The sequence below is a fragment of the Morone saxatilis genome, unplaced genomic scaffold (assembly GCF_004916995.1).
Source record: "Morone saxatilis isolate NCDOM2014 unplaced genomic scaffold, NCSU_SB_2.0 Contig12, whole genome shotgun sequence".
Taxonomy (NCBI): domain Eukaryota; kingdom Metazoa; phylum Chordata; class Actinopteri; family Moronidae; genus Morone; species Morone saxatilis.
Genome location: NW_023339674.1, coordinates 10,560,792 through 10,579,459, shown reverse-complemented (window position 1 = coordinate 10,579,459; position 18,668 = coordinate 10,560,792). Strand labels below are relative to the sequence as shown.

General features: G+C 39.1%; 1 protein-coding gene across 2 annotated transcripts in view; it reads right to left on the bottom strand.

Moving 5' to 3' along the window:
* The window catches only part of LOC118321822 (adhesion G-protein coupled receptor D2), a 90,691-nt gene extending 72,556 nt beyond the window's left edge, over positions 1 to 18,135 (bottom strand). For both annotated transcript variants that reach the window (XM_035653343.1, XM_035653342.1), the window contains exons 1-20: positions 17,950 to 18,135; positions 17,802 to 17,838; positions 17,439 to 17,463; positions 15,303 to 15,527; positions 14,370 to 15,011; positions 12,231 to 12,425; positions 11,960 to 12,033; positions 11,233 to 11,523; positions 10,669 to 10,780; positions 10,083 to 10,229; positions 9,424 to 9,526; positions 8,941 to 9,052; positions 8,566 to 8,621; positions 8,089 to 8,215; positions 7,462 to 7,565; positions 5,010 to 5,112; positions 3,548 to 3,701; positions 3,012 to 3,145; positions 2,498 to 2,613; positions 469 to 589 (exon numbers count right to left, since the gene is read on the bottom strand). In XM_035653343.1, coding sequence (XP_035509236.1) covers positions 469 to 589; positions 2,498 to 2,613; positions 3,012 to 3,145; positions 3,548 to 3,701; positions 5,010 to 5,112; positions 7,462 to 7,565; positions 8,089 to 8,215; positions 8,566 to 8,621; positions 8,941 to 9,052; positions 9,424 to 9,526; positions 10,083 to 10,229; positions 10,669 to 10,780; positions 11,233 to 11,523; positions 11,960 to 12,033; positions 12,231 to 12,425; positions 14,370 to 15,011; positions 15,303 to 15,527; positions 17,439 to 17,463; positions 17,802 to 17,837 — 2,877 coding nt within the window. In that variant the 5' untranslated portion in view covers position 17,838; positions 17,950 to 18,135. The remainder of the gene's footprint in view (positions 1 to 468; positions 590 to 2,497; positions 2,614 to 3,011; positions 3,146 to 3,547; positions 3,702 to 5,009; positions 5,113 to 7,461; positions 7,566 to 8,088; positions 8,216 to 8,565; positions 8,622 to 8,940; positions 9,053 to 9,423; positions 9,527 to 10,082; positions 10,230 to 10,668; positions 10,781 to 11,232; positions 11,524 to 11,959; positions 12,034 to 12,230; positions 12,426 to 14,369; positions 15,012 to 15,302; positions 15,528 to 17,438; positions 17,464 to 17,801; positions 17,839 to 17,949) is intronic.
* Positions 18,136 to 18,668: the final 533 nt, after the last annotated feature.

Genomic DNA, 18,668 nt, shown 5'->3' with positions numbered 1-18,668 from the left:
AAAACTTTTGGACGTCCCGATAGCTCACAAGGTAGAGCTGGCTCCCCTCGCTCTCTCCCCCCTTGCCTGTCACTCATCAGCACTCACTATCGATTAAAGGCAAAAAAAAACAAAAAAAAAACAACAGCAACTAATATTTTACATTTGGATCACAGATTGTGCCCTTAAATAAATGCTTTTATTTTCTCTGTTCTATTGATTCCTGCATTTCTCTGTGGTCGGGCAAAGACCTTGTATGACCAGAATGTCAATCTTTCACATGATGAGCTATAATGATTTTGCCTTCATATGACCATCATTTTTTTAGCTTTGTAGAGTTTTTTAAACTGTTTTACAAGGAGCACAAAACTCTCTCAATAATGGAACAGGTAATTCTTCTGGTTGTTTAAAATGTGAATATTGCTTAAGCGTCCAGATTAGGACTCAATTATGGCAACTGTGTGTGTGCATCTGCGTGTGTGTGTGTACCTGCAGGGAGTTGAGGAGGATAAAGATGTAGGCCATGACAATGGAGAAAGGCACCAAGACGCCACACAGCCATGTCAATCCGAGGATGGGCAGCAACACCAGCACTGCTTTCACTGCAGCCCTGTTCTCTCACACACACACACAAACAGAAACAATAGCACAAAAATGTAAGCATTTACACTTTCGCACTGACAAACATACAAACATACACACATAAAATTATTATCAAGCACACACACATACCATAAAGACTCAGAACTGGCTGACTGAGCTGAACTTACACCACACCAGATAAAATTAATTAAAGCATTCCCTAAAAATTCTCCTTCCTCCCTGATCATCCTGTGCTCAATTCTGTGTTCCTAAACTTTTCAGTTCTTTTTTGGACAAAACTGAGCGGCTTTGGCAGGCTGGTTTTTCCATATACAACACTGTGCGGCTGGGAAAGCTCATGGGGTGACAACTTCCCACCTTAAATCCGCCTTAATTCTGTTTAGAGTGGAATTATCTTCCTGCTCAGGTGACCGCCAAACCGCACCAGCTGTGTGTGTGTTCGTGTGTGTGTGACATGGCGGGCAGCCCTAGTTTACTCAGCGGAGGAATGTGTTTGAATTTCCGCGATGGCTGCCACCCAGGGGTGCCAAACGGTTCAAGGCCTGCTTTGAAAACCTTCATAAAGCACCTACTGTGAGCCCCGGTGGGCTGAGGTAGTGAAAAAATATATACACTTTAACATGATTTTCACTGATAGGATCATATACAAGCCTGCTGGGGGAAATCTACTGGATCACACGCAGCAGGATTTTACTGTGACGAGCGAACAACAGTGCCAAAAAAAGGAAGTGAAAGACAATGGCAAAGACAGCAGTGATAGGGCTTAACAAGATATTGCTCCGCATTGACACTGCAGTGCAAGTTTAGCCATGGTAGACCATATCAAAACTAGTAAACTTTTAGTTAACTTACAGAAAATCTAGTCGATCTGATTAATAACATGCAGTTATTTAGGCTGATTGAATTACATTTTGGTTACTGGTTTTTGCAAACTCTGCACCTCAAATGACGAATCACAAGACAGAAATAGAACACATAAATCAAAAAACAACAAACAAGTCCATTGTTTAGATTTATATGAAGCATTCAGAGCTATAGAACTCTATATCTATCTTTTTTTAATTCAATTTCATTGTATATTGTCTCAGCCTAAGGCAGCAACAAATATTACATGATTAATAAAATAAAAAAAAATACAAATGTAGATATTCTTGCATCACACCACTGCAATGGTTAAGATATCCCCCCCCCCCCCCCCCCCCACATATTTTAGAGATCATTTTGGAACATCAATATTTGAATTAGGGTTTAATCAATGTGGTTTTCTTGAAGGACAGTACTGCAAAGTGCTGCTAATTTTGGGCTGAAGCTGTTTGAGAGGATATTTTACGTCTTCACAGCCCATTCTCAGAGTTTACCCCTAAAATGGATTTGCAATTTTCAGAATATTATGAATGCATTTTGGTAATAATATTAATAACACCACTACAAATGCTACCGTCCATGCTTCCATTACTGACAGTAAGAATTCAAACAATCCTACAACTGCAACAAATTTAGTAAAGACCCCATCAAACTGTTTTAATGAAAAACTATATTTATGCAATATTTCAGAAATAACACGTTGTCTATACATTGGTCGAACTAAACGACGTGACATCAGTAAGAACTGTAACATTTAAATCAGCCAATACTGTCCCAAAACATCAGAAAACTCATATCTGAATAATTTCTGTATCTTGTCAACACAAGTGGTTAAAGCTTGAAGCCTTTTTTTTTAAAGGGCTAAAGCAATCCATTCAAATTGTATTCCTATCTTGTTTAATAAATGAGGCTCGCTGTTTAAATGATGACAGATCCAATACAATGTTTTTTATCTGACACCCAGATACTACAGCTCATTTGCTCTAAGGCCTGTGGCCCGGGAGAATAATCTTAAAAAAGAGGACAAATGGCGCCTCCTTGTGGTTTGTACCTCATTTGCTCATAGGCCTGTTCTGCAGGACTGGTGTCCATAGCCAACATGATGGACCTTCTCTTGGCTGTAGAGATGGTGATTACGACAACCCTGGTCAGTACCATGATATTCACCTGAAAGAAAATGAGAGGATACAGAAATGAGAGGAGGCAAAGTCAAAGTGACAGAGAATGAGCGCAGAAGAGGTGCACTGAGATGTGAGGGTAAAGAAAATCAAAACAGAGAGAGAAAAATGATAAAGTAGATAGATATACATGTTGACATATCTATGAGTAGGAGATTGTAAGAGTCAAAAGGAAAGATTAAAGAAATAAAGACTCTTATACGTAACTACTGCTGTTCACAAAATGTTGAACGGGAAACCTTTCCATTTCCTGTTTTATTGCTAACATTAACTTCCAGTTAGACATAATTTGAAGAAAAAAATGTCTGCATGTGCCCTTGGATTTAGTATTTTAACCATTTCAGCCTGATCAGACTGCATAATATGATTAGGATTTCATTTTCTAACCATGATGATGAAGATGATGGGTCCAGCAAAGCCCCAGATAACGCCGTTCTGGACACTCAGCCAACAGTAGCCATCAGCAGAGTATTTGCCCGAGGCTGAGGCCAGTGTGATGGTGACTATCAGTACAGGCAGACCTGGTGGGAAAGAGGGGAAAACAGAGGAGGAGAATCAAGGAGAGAAATAAAAGTTGCAATACATAGATAATAAGGAAGAGGAAGGGATAAGAGGAAAATGAAGAAGGGAGGAGGAAATTTGATCTATATTTAGAGACCAAATGGTCACAAATATCAGGCTAAAATTTATTTTTGCTTCATGAAAGTCTTATTTTATGCTTCCCACAACTATGGTGTATAAACTGAATATACAACATTGTATTTATGTCAATCAAAAAGAACATTTAACAAAAAACAACTTTTGGGTTTACATCCAGGAATTTATCTTTTATCATTAGACTGCAATGTCATTCACAACAAAATCCTGGATATTGACTGCACACGTGTGAAGAGAGCCATTTGGCTATTGTTAAGCCGTTTTACCCCAGCCGATGAGATAGTAATACTTCATGTGTCGGTCCTCGCTTAGGTTGACTGCGACCACCTTGCTCCAAAGGAGCAGACCCTCTACCAGCATCCAGCTAAAGGCTGCCATGAAGAAGAGATGGAGCAGTGCTGCCACAAGTGTACATGCCACCTACAAACACACCAACACATGCAGACAGATGTACGTTTCATATTTCAAGGGTTAAGGTTAGGCTCCTGATAAACATACCAAGCAACTACCCCGCTTTTGGGAGTTTATATGTAGTGGGATTGTTTTATTGTACATTACTTTGGATTCCCTAATGTTCACATCATTTGCAAGGATCTGTTTTATATGAGGAAACTTGTCTGCCTCCAAAAATCCAATCTAAATTTGCACATGCACAGGGACGTCTGTGGTGACTAAAAGAAAGTTTAGCTGACCAACTGTACATTCTGCATCTAGGATGCATGTATTTATCTTGTACATTTTGCAAACTATATTTTGAAAATTAAAACGGCAATAAGTGCTAATAAATACAAATAAATACTCTGCAAACAAGCAAGAATCAACTCTATATATATCAAAAGAATTTATAGTAGAATTGATTGCATTTCACTTTTTAATTGCCAAAAAAAGATGGGAGGGACTTCTGTCCTGAAACACGCACACAAACAAAAAGTAAAGTTAAGTAACTATATGCAGCTCATGATTGAAATAAATAAAATAAATAGAAGATAGAGAGTTGGTTTAATGGTAGAAAAAAGGCCATACAATACATATTTTATCACAGATTAAATCCCTGCAACTGTCAAGCAACAAAAATATATCCTACTAAAACATCCTTAAAAAAAAAAACTGAAGCCCTCCAGGATAATTCAATAAATAGCTCTGGATTGGCCCAAGCCATGTGTTAAAAACCTTGTTAAAAACTGAAAAATTACCTCTGTGACGGTCAGTCAGCCTATACATATGAGGCCATTTGATGAATTTCCAACAATCAGCCACCTGCCCCCAGGGGTAAAGCCCACCCTGACATGACCTGGGGTCAAAGGACCAGGGGTCAAACCAACTACAGGCCATTGGTTGACAACTGAGAGACTGGACCATGTGTTCTAGCTGATGGATACGACATTAGTGGCCACTTATGTAACATCCGACGCCAAACCATTTGTTTTACTAGCAATGTCGGTATGGATTTGGATTTCAAGTTTCATTAAGGTAGCAATAAAAACACAGTGCTGTGGGTCAACATTTAAATGTATAGGAAAGTAGACAATAACTAAACCGCCATTTCAAATTTCCATTATCTTGCTAACAATAACACACAGTAAGTACTGTACATTATTGATTGTAATACTAATGTTATATATTAGTTTTAATTCACCTTAATTTGTCCCCAGTCTTCCCCTAGTATAACCACATTAAATCTTATGTATTGGCAAACATAATAACAACGTTTTAGTTGTCTGCCCATACCTTGTTGTGAATGGCTGAGCCACTGCAAAGCAGTATCACCTGGGCACAGATCAGAGCGATGAACAGGTTCTTATGGATGGATGTCCTATCAGATTTGGGGATACTATGGACAGAGAAGGGAATTTTTTGACAGATAATGAAATATGGTTAGAAGTGACTAGAACACTGATGACAAATTTATCATCATTAAAGCACAGCAGATAATGTACGTAACAAGTTAATGCAAGCAACCAATTGAGTCTGAAAACAAGAAAACAAAACTGGTGAATGAAAAATGGGAAGGGAAAGGCTGCAATGTTATGAGGGCCTTTACACTTTTTATCTGACCTGTATTTATTCTTCGCTAAGCCGTGAGCTAAGTGTTATGGTATGGTGTTAAGGTAACATACCTACTGTTAGCACGTTTCATGCTGGCTGAGATTTTATATGGAACATTTAGAATAATATCAAACATTCCTCTCAAAGCAAAGCTAAGGTGGACAGTAATTCACTTCCTAGTTTCAGAAGTAGGCTACTCGGTCATAAACTGAAGTAATAGACAAGTGTTCATTTTGTGGCGCTGAAAGCGGACAGCGCTACAAAAAGTGAGGGGATCAAAAAAAAAACCAATTGGATTCATCCACCGGTGTCCATGACTGTCTGTACCAAACTTTGCTGTAATCCATTCAATAGTTGTCAAGATATCTGATTCTGTACAACAGTGTTGGGCTGATGGAAGGGCTGATTGACCAACATTTCCATTGCTAGATTTACTAAATATCATTAATATATCCAAGGCTATAAAATGACCTGACTCTGATGACCTATGCGTGCTTTGACTCACATAATAGATTCTACTTGTTCTAAACTCTTCAGGCTCTAGATAGTTTCTTACTCATTAGGCGACCACCAATCCTAAACAACAGTAACAGTAAACATATGTGACAATACAGGGTTACTCTTCTGAATAAATACATATATTGCAGATCAAAATAATAAGTAAGTGCGAATATCCAGTTCAAGTTGACAAGTGCAATTACATGAATGAGACTGGCTCTGAAATACTGGAGATTGACAGCGAAACAGAAGCACTGGAGAAAGGATTAAAATTGTGGAGAAAGCAAACTCAGCGTTTGCAGATTTGCTAACTAGCTAGCTCCTCCATGCCACCCAGGCATCCATGCTATAGGGGTCATCAGGGGACAAACAAACTGAAAAGACTAACGGGATAACAGCAACATTGGAATTGGTTTCACGTATGATTAAATGTACAGGTACTTTGTGCTTGGAGTGACTTTTAGATCATAATTACAGCATTCAATAAATATTTCACACATTCCCAGAATTTATGATTATTTAATACTTTTTAAGGCATTTTATTAGTAAATGAATTGAAGACATTTGAAGACTTTAGAGATATATTCTAGACCTATGTTTTTTCCTTTATTCCTTCCTGTCTATTGTAGGTTTGAAGGTGAGATGAGTTGAAGAGATATTAATGTAGACTGTCTTCAGACAGCATCAACAGGTTACATATTTCCATCTCAGTTTCAGATTTCCATTTACATAACATCAAACAAACAGCTGAATCTGTGTTTTGGGTGATGTGTGTGTATTTAAGTACACAAATGCATCTACATCATACACCATCGTGTGTGTGTGTGTGTGTGTGTGTGTGTGAAATGCATGGCTGCACTCTCTGATTTCAGGACAGTCATAAATCGACACGGCAGCACCTCTCCAGCAGATTGTGATCCCTCAGTGACCCTAATGTTAATTAATGGCTGTAGGATACCGCCATAAACCTTCTGAGTAGACTCACATGTAGACCACAGTAATTACTGGATTAGCACTAGTCAATACTCATAGCAACCTTAAGAACAGAGCACAAGCAATACAGTGCCAATAAGTTATCTCTCTCTCTTTTTAGTGTGTGGCAGTTAGTGTCACATCAAATCCGATGTGCAGATCTGACAGTGGCATATATACCTTAAATATACCTTATCCCAGGTTGGTAGGGTGCATGGTTAATTTCAGCATACCTATGTTTAAAAAAAAAACTATGAACTTTACAGGTGGTATACCTGTTAATCCATACAAACCTAGTATAAGGTATTGACATCATGAGTGGCAGAAACAACTAATTTCTAGGGATTTAAATGTTATTGATGCAATTGGATTGGCCGAGTGGAACCAAAATTCCCAAGTAAATAAACAAGTCCTACATTGGCCAATGGGAAGCCGTTATCTTGAACGGACTTTTACGGTTGATAGGTTGGTTGGTAGATTTAAATACAGAACACTATTATACATAGATCTAATTTCAACTCTTGTGGGATTGTAAATATATAACCTTTGTTATATAACCTTTGATTTTGTGTGGCTTAATACATTTATCCACACAAAAAGGGGAGAAGAGTGGTGTGCATGGCATTTTATTTTGGCATCGCAGGTATGAAAATCAGCTACTCACTCCAGCACAGTGAACAGCATCAAGGTCACCACCAGCGCACACAGAGACGCGCCAGAGCCGATGAACGTCAGTTTGGTCAAAATAAGCTCTTCCTCAGGAGTCCACTGGGAAAGAGGGGAAAGGTAGTTGTGTGAGGGAGAGAGAGAAAAAGAGAATGAGGAGGAGAATGTTATCAAAATCACAGGTTTGATCCAGCTGAATTTTTGTAACAGCTAAATGCAAAAAAACATTACAATTTTAAATCGTCAAACTGCTGCTGATGGTTCTGCTTTTTGTTTGTTTTACTACTGTTTATGTACACATTGGATAGACAGAAGGACAAGTTCTAACAATGCATTCTTCAATAGGATATACTGGGAGTGACGCCTGCTGGTCAATACCGTGTACTACAAATCCACAATTTCAGAGGTCAAAGATCACAATTTGGATTTAGATCTTACATCAGCAACGTTTAGATTTAGATGTATATTATTGTACTCATTTCAGTCACGAGAAGGAAAAAACAGCTATCATATATGATCGAAATTCATCACACCACTCATGACCTCAACCACAGTTTAAAGTCTAGTTTAGTTAACATTTTCTCTCGTGCAGCCTAGCTGCATCACAACGCATCTCGTGATGTACCTTCGACTCCAGGTAATTCATCAGCACTGCAAAGTTGGTGGTGTGGTTACATTGACAGGAAGTGACACCAGAGCCGGCAAAGGTCACCCTGCAACCATCACTGGACCAGCTGTTGGAATGATTATGCCTATACAGCACAATACATAAGCAAAGACAGACACAAACACACACTCATCAATAGGTTTTAGAGAGGAGAGATGTTAAGTATTACACGTGACTAATTAAATATGTATATATAAATAAAGGTTACGTATCTATCTGTCGAAGGATATCTAATTTTGGAATGAAACGCATCATATGTACATTTATTATATTTGATTGTTGTCTTCAGGATTAAGATATACAGCATCAAAGTGTGAAATATGTCCTACAAATTAATTGTACACTTCATCCACAGCCTAAATCTCTATCCAATAACACATTTATTAATTAATTTGTCAGGGCTTTTTATGTAACTGTGTAGTTGGTCAAACTCACATCAAGCTGAAATTCCAAAAGACACAAACAGGAGTAACACGCTGTGAGTACTCCCCCTAGAAACAGAAACATATGTTTGTTTACACTCATGTGTAATGACATATTGCGTTCGGTTAGTTTATCAAATAAATTTCAGTTTCAAGCCAGAACTCAAAAAAACTATACTCTGAATGGTATCCATCTTAATACGTTGTTAACATTGCAGAGCCAATTTAGCATACCTACATGATCTTATCACTTGACTGTCAACAGACTGTCTGGCTGCTCCAAACTAGAATGAATTTAGTAAAAACTTGTCTAATCAGTCTTGATGCCCCAGCATATATAACTGATATCATGGGCTTAATAATCACCGCCATGAACAATTGACTATACCACATGTGATGAGGAAAGGGTGTACTCGACCGCCACAGGGATGGTTTGAGCCTTGAAGGTATCACGAACGGTGGCTGATATGACAGCAGAAGCCAGGTGACCTGGGAGAATTCTGGGAAGGCAGACAATCTGTCTTAAAGGTCATAAATACATGAAAGGCTTCGATCCAAACTACTAGTATCCATTGTCTGAAGGATCCCTACGCTTTCAAAAAAATTTAAGTAAAAGTGCAAACACACTGTACTTAGTTTAGCGTATTATCAGAAAAGTGTGAGCATTTGTGTGGCATTTTTAAGGAAATTAAAGAAGAATTAGGAACTTACTTCTACTGTGCCTCAAGTATAACATTGTGGGTTCTGCTGATTAGATGGTTGTAACAACTGGTTTCCAGAACCGCTGAGCTATTATTATATCTATATTGCAAATAAAATACCCTAGCAATCTGGCATATGGTATATTTAAAACAAGTAAACTACAGCCAACCTTTTTACTTTCTCTTGGTGACTCAGTGCAGGCTCCTGTACTCCAGAAACAATCTCACTCAGATGGCTGTAGTGGGTATGAATAAACATCAATTCTGTATATCCTGATTGGAGACAAGAGGAGGGAAAGAGCACATTTATTTTCATCCTTTTAGTGAAACAAAATATTTTGCTGAGCATCACTTCAGTTTTGCTGTGTCACACTTCCAACACCCCTTTTACACATTCAAACATTATAGCTGCCTAATGCAAACCCATCATTCAGTTTTATTTACTGATATGCTCAAAGTTCTGTTTCCATAATTGCTTCCAATTATTTTATACTTATATTTCATAGTCACAACTACAGTTCCATATTCACCCCCAGTAGCAACAATGGCATGTGTGTTTTAATTATTAGTTTGATCTTAAGAATAAGTGCTGCCCAAAACATTATGCCTCAAAGTGTAGCTATAGTGCCTTAATCAAACAACAATTAAACTCCAGGCAGTATGGGCACATGTATTCTACTTCGTACCGAATACTGTAATACACATGTAATGGGTGTGTGCATAGAATTTGTACAGTACATCTTAAAAATATGTGTGGACACATTTTTCCTTTAATATTGGGTTTACCCTCTATGATAAGTGCATATTTGTGTGTGTGTGTGTTTCCTACCCAGACTGTGTAATCTTTGGAGTTCAGTGTCAGGGATAAGCAACTCATCCTGACCACTGCTGCTGGCAGTGTGAGAGCTGACTGCAGATGGCTTGAAGACTTGACGACAGCTCTCTTCAGACAGTTTCTGCCACTTCATGTACACATCTGGCAACAAAAGACACCAGAGGATATCCAGATAATAGTAACCATGAGTAGAAATGTAAGACTATTACAACGGTATTACAATGTGACAAAGTCAAGAGTGATGGTGGTAGACCTATGAGTATAATTTAAAATTATTCCCTGAACTCTAAACTTGTAACCACTGCAAAAACAAGGAGATGGAGTGCAATATGACAAAAGTCAGAATAGCCTAAACATAAACAAACAACAAATTGCAATATACACAAGAATGCTTGCTGTTTTCTTCAAGTAAAATGTGTCATCGACAATTTTGTGAACAAAATGTTACCCTTTGAAATCCAATTTTTTTCTTCATCCAAATCTTTCTTCAATTTTTCCTTCTACATCTCCACTGAAATTGTACCTCCTCCAGTAATTTTCAAATAAGCACTGACGGATAATCAATGACATTTTTTATTACCTATATTCTTGGTAGAAAGACTGAATCCTCTTCCCTCGGCAGATAGCATGTCTGCGAGAGTTTCAGTGACATTGTCAATGCTCTTGACAATAGTAAACGGCCCCACGCTTACCTGTACATGAAATACAAACCCAACAACAAAAAGTCAGACTGAGACTCATGGAGGAGAAAGGACAGCTTTTCCGGGGTAGGAAAGTTATTTGACCTCATCCCTTAAAGGAGCAATGTGTAGGATATGTCATGTTGTGTATCGTTATCTTTTGTCTTCTCGTTTTCATGAAATTAATAAAAACAAAGTTCAAGTAAGGGCTAACACATTGCTCCTTTAAAGTGGGATCAAATATGCAATATAAACATGGTAATATTGTTAAGATAAAGACAACTTGAATCTGGGTTGAATCTGAGTTACAAATAAGGTTCTACCCTACAGCCCAGAAACATCTTTAGGTACAATTAAGCTGTCATTTTTTGGGGGTAAATTAAAAAATCTAACTGTTAAAAAATAATTAAACCTTTGAGAATTTTTGGTTGGGTAAACAGATAATTCACAGGTCCCCAACTCACCCCATACTCTGTCAGGCCCATCCACTGTGTAGCCATGTGGGGCTCCAGCATCAAACTCGCCATCTTTACGTAGTTAGTAGCAATGGACACCATGACCTCCGCTGCATCGTCTCCAGCAGATTGAGTGCTAGCCAGTGCAGTCAAGTCTATCTCAATCATCTGGGTGAGGTAGAGGACATCACTGGAGGCGGGGAGGTTCGAGCCACCGGCCTCCAACGTATGCAGAACGGCCTGGGTCAGCTGCTGCAGCAAGGTCAGATCTCTGTTCCAGGAGGTGTTACCACTCAGCTCCTCCATCGCCATAGGAAGAGAATGATATACATTTTGATTACATTCATTGCCTGAGGGAAAGAGGTTGATGCTCATTCACTACTTCTCTGTCTTTAGACCTCAGGCTCACAGTCACTGTTCATTAATTACAACAGGTTCTCTAGGATAGGATTTTGACCCAGTAAGTTAGTCCTGACAAACAGATTTGAAAGGCGCCAATTCTACGTTTAACATGGCCAACATTTTCTCCACTGCACAGGCAAAATGAAACTTGATAATGATAGAAACAGCCTGTGTTGCTTCAAAATTGTGAAATCTTTTTACCATATCAGTGTCTTATCTGTATTCGCAGGTGTTGAACTGCCTCTGCACTGATATCAGCAAGATGAGTTAAGAGATCATTTATCATACTGGACTACCAAAGTGACGTGTGCTACAATGTAACTGTCCAACTCACAGGCTTGGTGAGAGCATACTTGCTCAGTCTACTGAAGAATGGCGTCTTTGGTAAAGTGAAAGCATCCAGCGCTTCTGCAGACAGAAAAAGAGACATACATTGTATGATACATTGTAATGCAATCTATTGCAGAGAAACATCACAAACTACAGCAATTTTTTAAAAAAAAGTGTTACAACAAGAATGAAAAAAAAATAAGAGAAAAAAGAAAAGATTAAAAATGAATCAACATTATCATTATCAGTATTTTCATTATTATTATTATCTGTACCTTTCTTAAACTGGCAAACAGCCCCTCTGTATGAGTCACACTTGACTAGGTTCAGGCTCCCATTAACAGGGTCAAAGACGCCACAATTCTCATCAGACTGAGAGCTGTGGGACACCTCAAAGTACAACGTTTGATTCTGCAAAGAATGTCTGTCCAGGATATCCAAGAACGAATTTGCTAAGACAGTGAAGTTTCCTAGTGAAGGAAAAAGTGAAAGTTATTCTTAATGTTAAATTAATCAGGAAAATTGAACATTTGGAAAATTGAGAGTCAGACAGTTTTTATTAGGTACAATATTTCCAAAACATGTCAACTATAAAATTAAAAGTACACAACATCCTAACATGTTTATATGTAATAAACTCCACGTTGCTGAGCCAACACTCCTTTAGCTAACTAGTTTTACTGAAATTACCCAAATAAGTGCTTTCTGATCTATTATCCCTATGGCTAGTGTGCAAGTAACTATGCAATAGAAACGTACGGTTATAAAAAGAAGAAGAAGAAGTTAAGGAACCTTGGTGTAGTAGTAAGAAAAAGGCTGGTCTTTTTATATGAATAGATAACAGGATGTGGGTCTTGGTCTAGAACACTTTGGTAGAAAGGAACTGCAACCGGTCTGATGAGAAAGTTGAAGGGAAAACTTAATGAGTACGACAGGGCACCATGTTGGTTAAAGCCCTACTGTATAACTGACTGACTATAAGACTGAAGGATCAATCCTGGCAACAGCCAGTCCTTCATAAACTATTGTACACAAACCCTGACTTACTGTCTGTAAGTTGATCTTTGAAAGACTTTTTTTAAATGAATTCCTACTGTACTATTCCTACTGTAAATGAAAATCCCTCAAAGATTGCAAGCTCCCGCTCCTCTTTGCATGTTCAGTTCCAGGAGGGGGAGTCAGTGTTTTGGACTCTCATTGCTCACTGGGGAGCATGATGTCAGAACGGGAGAAGTTTGTTTTGAAGGGTGGGATTCAAAGTGACGTGAGTCACAAAACATTTACAAGAACCATTAGGAACCCTGACGTCTGCCAATTGCAACTTGGTCACCATCTCCTCTGTTCATTGGAGGGTGAAAACAAGAGAGCGCAAGGGAGACAGAGATGTACTTTTTGCTTAAATCTCAATACATTTCCAGTAGTGCTTATTGCTGGAAACGTGTCTGTGTGTGTTAGCAAGTGTTTGTTTACGGCATATACGTAAGTGTGCCAAAGCATGCAATGCATTCAGAAAGTATTAGGGGTATCCTGATCAAGCTTTTTTCCTGATCCCAATCTGAGGCATTTAAAAATGAGTATAATCATTGATTATATTATCAATATAATATATATTGCTACATTCCTCTGTGTTATATTAAACACACAGATTGCTCTTTTGTTGGTGTTTTAATTGTTCGTTTTATTTAATGCTTAGTAATGCAGTTAAATGTGCAGACTGTTATGTTATTTTTATACTTTGTGCTCATAACACATACATTTTAAATAAGAGATTTTATGTACTTTTTGAAGTACGTTTTGTTAACTACTTTTCTCTCAGTGTGTACTTTACTATTTAATGGTTTCCCTTTTTCAATTAGATAAGTTGTTTCATTGATGCTTCCCACTGTTTAAGACTAGCACTCAAAGCATATTATTCCAAGTATTTAAGACCACCTTTTAGGTGTAACCAACAGCATGTAAATTACATCATGATTGGGCCTAATAAGGGAGACTGAGACTGAAGGAGTGTGGATGTAGAAGATGATGAGACAGAGCAGGATTGGGTCTAGTTACATGTGCAGTTTATTCAAAGCATTTATTTTACCCTGCTTGGAATGCCAGATGGGTGGAGTTTACCACATCAGGCCAGTTCAGATCTTGGCATGTTGCTGAAAAGTGAGTAGTTTCAAAATGACTTTCAAATGGTCTCTCTGTGATTGTTTCTTTTTGCATAGCAACCACACCTAGCCATAGTGCCAAACTAGCTAAACTGTAAACATAATTTGAAATCGATGCCTAACTGTAACACTTGTAGAGTCTCCTCTGTCTCTTATGGTGTGAATTGTTCCTGTACTTCCCTGTATTTGGTGATTAAATTAGCTTGATCTAGATTCTGGTAACCCTTTAACATCTTACCCTGCACCTAACAGATGTACCTTGACATGGGTTGACTCTCCAAAGCCTCGTAAGGGAGGAATCTATATCCATTGCTGTTTCACTCCACTTGAACACCAGCCCAGAGGAAATGGGTGAACAATCCTTTTCCATGGCGTAGATTTCGCTGCTGTTCAGTACCCGATCCCATATGTGCAGCTCAGTGATGCTCCCTGAGAATGACTCATCCTTCTTAAAAGAGCCCCCAAAGGTGTCCTGCTCCTGTCCGATTATAAAATGGCCATCACGGCCAATGGCGTTAGAGCTGTTTAGGCTATCACCCCTAGAGACCACGGTGCCATGAGTAAACAGTGCCCAGCGTCCACCATTCTGGCTCCAAGAAACGCACACTGAGTGCCAGGAGTCGTCATGGTCAAAGGCGTCTTCGTAAGGTCCATGAGTGCCATGGACCAGCAGAGCCAGCTTAACAGGCTTGCCCTGGATCAGGTTCGCACGGAGCTGGAACTCATTAATAAATGACTTGATGGAATAAGAGAAGATGGTGGAAAATCCAAAGCAATTTGGGTCGAAGCGGAGACGGGTGCAAACGGTCACTGAGCCCATGGCGGGGAACTCGTGTAGGAGACGGGCATGCTTCCTGTCAGAGCGCCCGGTGAACTCGAGAATCAGGGTCTCCGAGGAACCTTAGGTTTCACCCCAAACAGGGAGAAGAGAGAGGCATTACTGTGAAGAAAAAAATGCTGGCACAGCTCTTGGAATAGATTGCACGTAATCATAAAATTTGTACTGTAAACACATGGAACACATTTATTCACTGTAGCTGAGAGTGTTCTGTGGCAGCATCGTCAGTCCCATTTTATATTCTGTTACCCTTTTTTGTGAAGTCAGTGAGTAGTAAGAAAAACACTACTATTACAGAAGAAAGGTTGCTAATATGTTAATATAAAGTGCCACAAATAGCACACTGAACCTACTTGTCGGCGGTGTCATGACTTTCCTGGAAATCCACACAGGCTGAGAGATATTCAAGGATTTTAAAAAGCTGGTTAGCTCTTGGCTCTCTACTGAGTTGGAGACAATGGCTAAAGCTCCAGAGCGCTGGTTGCACAGTTCACCTGCAATGTTCCACTGCAGGCGATCAGGAACATACTCATAGTAGGACTCATCGTATGTCAGGGTTCTGGCTGGCAGTGTAAAAGCTGTTCAACATAGAGAAGATGAGAAATTAGTGGAGAGATACATACCAGACAGCATCGGTAAGAATTCCGGCAAAAATGGCTGACTGTGACTCATATCTGGGACACGCTATAATCAATGCTTCTGGAGTAAATTTAGCGGTAGGGCCGTGCTACTGTTGATGACAATGTAGAATAATGTGAGAACAAGTTTCCCCAAATGATTCACCATAATGATGCTGTGATGATAAAAACGACACTAGTGACATTTAGAGAAAGCTCAAGTGAGGTTTTGTATTCAGAATTTACAGCGAGCCACCCGCCTAACGATGATGTGAATGTTCCAAGCCTTTCTGTTCAACTATGACGGACAAGTAAACGTGCTGTTAAACAGAGGTGCGCCAGTCACACACTCAAGACAAATCTCCATCCAAATGTAGTGGAAATTTCCAGAAAATCAGGAGAGGAGAATGGGGATGAATGTTCATTTCCATCCACATATACAAATATTAGGAGATAAGTCGCATCAAGATTAACAGTTGGGTGCCATTGAACCATTGCAGAGGAAGAGGGCGCAACAAGATGATGTAATTAAATAGCATCAGTCAAACCTCCAACCATAGAACATAGTGTGTGGAAAAATGGTGGAAATATGGCACTGAAGCTTATTGCATGCATTCATTTTTGCGGCATTACGGCCATTGGCTCCCACACTTTACGCCTCTAGCTAAAATTTTAAGTCGTTTTAAAGTCGCCAATCACTGTATCCCAAAATATTAGGTTCAATTTCCCCTTGTGAGTCTGTGTGCGTAAACATGTGGTCCTGAAGTCCCCTACTGTAGCAGGTGTTTATATGTCTGTCTCTGGACAGATTTTGTCAAGACAACTTTACAGGTGTGTAGTTGACAAGGCTTTTTTCTACTTCCCGAGAGTTGTCACTGTCACTTTTTACCCAACCGTCCAATCACAGAGGAGCTTGGACGGGACAACCAATGGTACTCGCAGAGACGTTTCCTCATCAGCAAAATCTCATGAACCCAAAATAGGCCGCTTTTGGTGTATTAATGACTATTTCCTATACTTAGGCCACTACTGGCTGCTACTTGGGCTAATTTGTTTTAACGTGTACTCATAAAAACAAAGTTCAGTCTTCACCAGTACTGCAGATCAGAACGTTTAGTCCTCTTTAGTCCGTTTAATCACTTCCAGTAAGTAACTCAAAATAATAAAACAAACCCAACGCAGTCTGAGCACACTTAAAAACGGTTCGCTCCTCTTCCTAAATTAACAACACCTGAGCCATGAATGACAGGAACTTAAATGACTTAAGGCCAGCCACGACCTTTACAATACAAAAACAACACTCCACTGTGGCTTGGAGGAATACTACGCAAATCAAAACATGGCTCATACAGGTGTATATAGCAACTTTTTTTTTCCATTGTCTGCAATGAGGTGAGCATGTAGGTGCTTTTCAGATTTTCAACACTTTCTCTCCTTTTCAGGCAACCAGTGGGGTGGGACTCGTCAACCTGGTAACCAAGAAAATGGTGGAGAAGCTCGTTCTAGCCGTGTCTGGGTCTGTCCTGATCTTTATGGTATGTTTAGACAGACACTCACCCTTATACACTTAATGGGCTGTGTGGTCAACCCTGTGTTAACATGGCGTTAAGTTGTGCTGCTTTTTTTTTTTACAGAAAATAAAAAATAAAGAAAATAAAGCAGTAGGTATAAGGCAAACACAAACCTTTAAATAAATTCATTCATTAGTGTGAAAATGTGAAATTTGGATGGCAGCCCTTTAATGTTTAATGCTTTAGTGAAAACCTCTGGTTAGCTTACTAGTTGGTGGTTAAGGTTAGGGTTACTTACAAGGTTAGGAAGACTAGCTAGGTTAACTACTGGCTCTAAAAAGAGAAAAAGAAAGCGACTCACCTGATATACAGCTTTGTAAACAAACCTGAAACATAAATTAAGTTTAGCTCATCTTTGTATGGCACAACACTTCATTCACACGTGTTGCCGTCGTCCTACACCCAATAATAAACTGTGTTCAAATGGTTATCCCGCTTTTGGATGTTTGTATTGAGTTTAATCCGTGTTTATTTTTTCACCTGTGAATTCGCATTAAAGTTAATTGCCTACAAATGGACATGGCGCACTGATTTATCACACAGTCAGGCAAATGGAAGCTGTTGGGATGTGGCCGCACAACTCTCAAAGACTTTACCTCGTTAAAAGTTCAATTCAAATATCCTACATGAGGGAAAACGTAAATATAAAAGATTAAGTACTTACAAGCAGGGCTAAATTGGGCAACAATAACAAGTGCATCCTGAAAAAAACAAAACATCATTAGTTGAGAATTAAATTCAATTTGAACGTACTTTGCTTTCTTACGTTGGTCAAACGTAAAAGCCAATAAGAGTGGGTTGTGGAAGCCTACCTGAATGATTCGTCTTAAAAACTTTTTTGCGCGTCTTCTCATTCCACTCGCGTCGTGTCTCTGAACGCAGCATGCAACCACTCCTTTAAGCGTTTTATTTTTTTAACTCCACCGATTTTAAAGTTTTAAAGTATGTGTTCTTCTAAGCTGCCCTCTCTTCAGTCCACTAAAGTAGAGAAGGAACCCTCGTAGACTCCAGAGAGCATGAAGGGAGGATGCAGAGGAAGCTGCGATGAGTGGGAGTGGGTGTAACTGCAGCAGCGGAGCAGCGGGTTGCCAAAACTAGGGTTCAGGGACCCTCCCGGGGCCCTTGAGTAGCTTCCCGAGTGTCTGGTAGTAGCTAGATGCTTGCACGATGACTTAATGCACAAATGAATATGAACCCATTAATCAACTAGGACTTCATGATATAAAAATAATAATACAGTTTGGGATCCTTTAGTCTGATGCAATAACTCCCAAACTAAGGTACAGGGCCCACACATATTAGTATATTACATTAATATCTGTTCTTAGTATATTACACTGATATTAGTAAAGTAATAGTTATGCCACAGTTTATTTCCATATAAATTAACACAGTAAGGATGAATGTGTAAGAGAATAATAATGTAATTAGCAGGTTTCACTCTCAGACGACAAATAAACGTAATAACCATTCATTCCAAGCACAAAATGTATAAGAGGTCAATATGTATGTTCAAATCTGTAATTTCAGT